At 34.6% G+C, this 3,403-nt stretch overlaps 1 protein-coding gene across 1 annotated transcript; it reads left to right on the top strand.

Annotated features, from left to right (window-relative positions):
* The first annotated feature begins 1,290 nt into the window (after window positions 1-1,290).
* Window positions 1,291-3,403, top strand: LOC123718763 (trypsin-4-like). The gene is made up of 5 exons (XM_045675541.1): window positions 1,291-1,393; window positions 1,737-1,941; window positions 2,071-2,123; window positions 2,251-2,309; window positions 3,251-3,403. Exons 1-5 carry the CDS (start codon window positions 1,339-1,341, stop codon window positions 3,401-3,403), a joined length of 525 nt encoding a protein of 174 aa, XP_045531497.1. The 5' UTR covers window positions 1,291-1,338.

The following is a 3,403-nucleotide window of genomic DNA, read 5'->3' as shown; positions in this document are numbered from 1 at the left end:
ATTGACAGTCACAATTATCTGTTAACTCCAAAAGATTCTAACAGATGTCGATACTTTTCGACTGGATTGAGTAAGTAATCAATAGATGGCACTGCTTTGGTAAACCGTTAACCGTGTCATATAAGCTACAATTCAATATCATGATTACCACGTGTTATTGAGGCTAAAGTATATATTAAATTTATTATGTAGTGAACGAAATACCGTGAAATTCAATTATTTCTACTTTTTTAATTTTTGGTGTTAGCATAGCCAACCACGTGTTACTTAGACCGAAGTGTAAATCAAATTAAAATTATAGTGACGATAGCACAGTGAAATTATTCTTTCGTGTCACGGTATTAAGGCTAACTAAATCCACATTAAGGAGAAACGAAGTTCGCGGGGGCAGCTAGTAATATAATAAAATCATGATATGTTACATTAGAAACCCTCTGTGGTTTGTATAAATGAAACCATAGCCACAGTCTTGTTAAAGAGCACGACAAATGCATTCAAAAGTAGTTTAAAATCTAATCGCTGTTTCAAAAGTTAAATAAACCTAAACATATCTAATTTTCTCATACGTAATTACACAATTAACCTGAAATTGTTTTTATAATTAAAACTCTAATAGAATAAATTAATGGGCAAATACAATTTATTAGCAGGAAATTAAAAAAAGATAAGAATTCATTACTAAATATATCTGTTATTTTGTTTAAGCTTATTTAAACCGTATATACGGCCTTATGTATACAACACATTCTGTATTGCGCACGAGTAATAATTAATTAGCGTGAGTCCGCGTGTCCGTCTGTAGGAAATTAAAAATCTTGACCACAACATCAGCAAGACCTACAATATCCTTAATTAAGATATATAAATTACCTTAAAATAAACAAAACAGTGAGATGATCCAACTTGGTCGTTTTTAAGTAATATTTTTTTTATATAGCACAACTGGAAATTGTTTGTTATTTACATCGTTTCTCGTGCATTGCTCCATATGTATACTGTTGTATACTGTTCCTGTTCCCATCTGCTACGTTTTGAAACTTTGATACTTTTATTATCTCGTATCCAGCACGTCTTTGTAAAATGGCATAAAGTATAAGATTAGAAAATTCAAACAACTTCAGTACATGTAACTCAAAGCACAGGCGTGTGGCCCATTACCTTACATCCGAACGAAAGTTACTGTCCGAGCTCTCCCTACGGAACAGTTTTTTGCATGGAGTTTATTTTATGACAAAACTAAACAGTAATAATTAATTTCATTCGCATTGTGTACACACCATTACTTATCTAATTTCTATATAATTCGAGAATTTCTATAGTTAAAGCACAATCTGAAAAATGTCTTTGAAGAACTATTTCCTATTTGCCTTTGTGCTTTGCGGGGCGGCTCTTGGTAAGTATTTCTGCCTTTTACTTATTAATTCTTATACATTATATCTATATGTAAATAATATATATGAGAAACTCAAAATATGTTGCTAATCACAAAAATTCTAAGACAGTTCGAGGAACTTTTTTCTTTTTTCTTTTTAGAATAAGAAAAAAGATTATTAAAGCGACATACAGATTGCGGGGGCAGCTACTAAGTGATAATACAATACAATACATATCAGGACTTCATCGTGATCATACCATTTCGGTCGGTAAATAATGGTTAAGTTCATGGCCCAAAAAAGACGTCTATATATCGTTATAAGATAAGCTTTTAAAAAGTCAATAAAAATTCCATTTTAAAGCTGCAGAAATATCAAAGAGCGATGGCCTTGAAGGTGCATCGGGGGGAGACGCGGCTGGACGCGTCGTGGGTGGGACAGACGCACCAGATAAGGCTTTGCCATACCAAGTATCTCTGCAGCGTACAGATCAAAATAACTTCCCCTTCTGTGGTGGCGCCATCATTGCTGACAGATGGATCCTCACTGCAGCACATTGCCTCAAAAAGTAAGCGTAGTATTGTATTTACATTGATTGCTCAGCGACTTGATTTGTGTTAAATTACAAAGTATTTTTAAATAAATTTAAATGAACTGTTTTAGTAAATTCTTCAATATATATGAACAATATTTTCAGTGTTCAAGCAAAGGACTTAAGCGTTTTGGCAGGAACAAACAACAAAAAGTCTTGTATTAATAATTGTAATAATAGTAAAACATGAAAAATATACCGATAGACCGAATGTACATGATATTGCTCTGTTGAGAACCAAAGAGAAGATTAAATTCACAGAAAGGGTTAAACCTATCGAAATAGCCACGGAAGACCCCAAACCAGGGGACAAGTGTAAATTATCCGGATGGGGATTCACCACCGTAAGTAAAATCTTGGGAATGAAGAAGCATCTTAACTTTTCTCTAAACATGATTCAGATTGTATCACCCCGACACCCTTTCAACAACTTAGCGCTTTTCAGGCAGCTTTTTTATAAATCTGTTGTTTGTAGTAAACAGGAATAAAACCAAATTGTGCCCAAACGGCTTACTTAACACCAGGTGGTCCTTCTACCCGTTTCCCAGCTGTTATATAAAAAATCTATGATTAACAAGTTTTTGCAGCTTCAAGTTTTGCTGAGTTCAAATGCAATTGAAATTTATTCCAGCAAAATCAAAGAAGGAGCCCCGACAAATTGCAGTGGTTGGACGTAAAAATTATATCCGAGAAAGCCTGTAACACTGATTATATACGACGCTTTGAAAAGTCCTTCCCAGTTACTGAAAACCACATCTGTACTCTTAATAAGAACGGCGAAGGTACTTGCCAAGTAAGTAATTCTCTGGGGGCAAAGTCGTGCAACGAATACAATATCCTTTATTTTATATAGGGGATAAGTTCGTTGCGGGTGAAATTAGAATTATTAGCATATGTGAGCCAACATTGTACGTCATATTTAAAATTTCATTCAGTTTGAACCAGTACGTTAAGAGTTATAACTAGTCACCCCTTCTTAATTTTTTCACTCACTCACTGTCAGACTGAGCCACTGTCAATACTCTTAGGCACTTCTAGCAGATATAGCTTATAATTCAATTGGAGTTTAGTGTTTAAATTAAAGAAAAACTGAAATATTTTGTAATTTCGGTGCTATTTTCTAAATACACTTAGAAATCTGAGGCCCAGACATTAAAAGGTGTAGCGTCATTGGTATATGTAGGTATAATATAAAAAAAGCCATATCTTTCCTCATAATAAATATTTTGTCGTTTTCCACCTTCCACTCTCTGTTAAGCAAAGATCTAACTGAACACGATTTCAGGGTGATTCTGGTGGATCCTTGGCCTGCAACAACAAATCTACTGGTATCGTCTCGTGGAATCTTCCGTGTGCTCGAGGACAACCTGATGCCTACACCAGAACCAGCAAATACGCCACTTGGATAAAGGACAACATGGAAGCTAATAAGCCCTGA

Source organism: Pieris brassicae, chromosome Z (genome assembly GCF_905147105.1).
Source record: "Pieris brassicae chromosome Z, ilPieBrab1.1, whole genome shotgun sequence".
Classification (NCBI taxonomy): domain Eukaryota; kingdom Metazoa; phylum Arthropoda; class Insecta; order Lepidoptera; family Pieridae; genus Pieris; species Pieris brassicae.
Note: the sequence above shows the minus strand (reverse complement) of the source record. Positions and strands in the feature narration are given on the sequence as shown.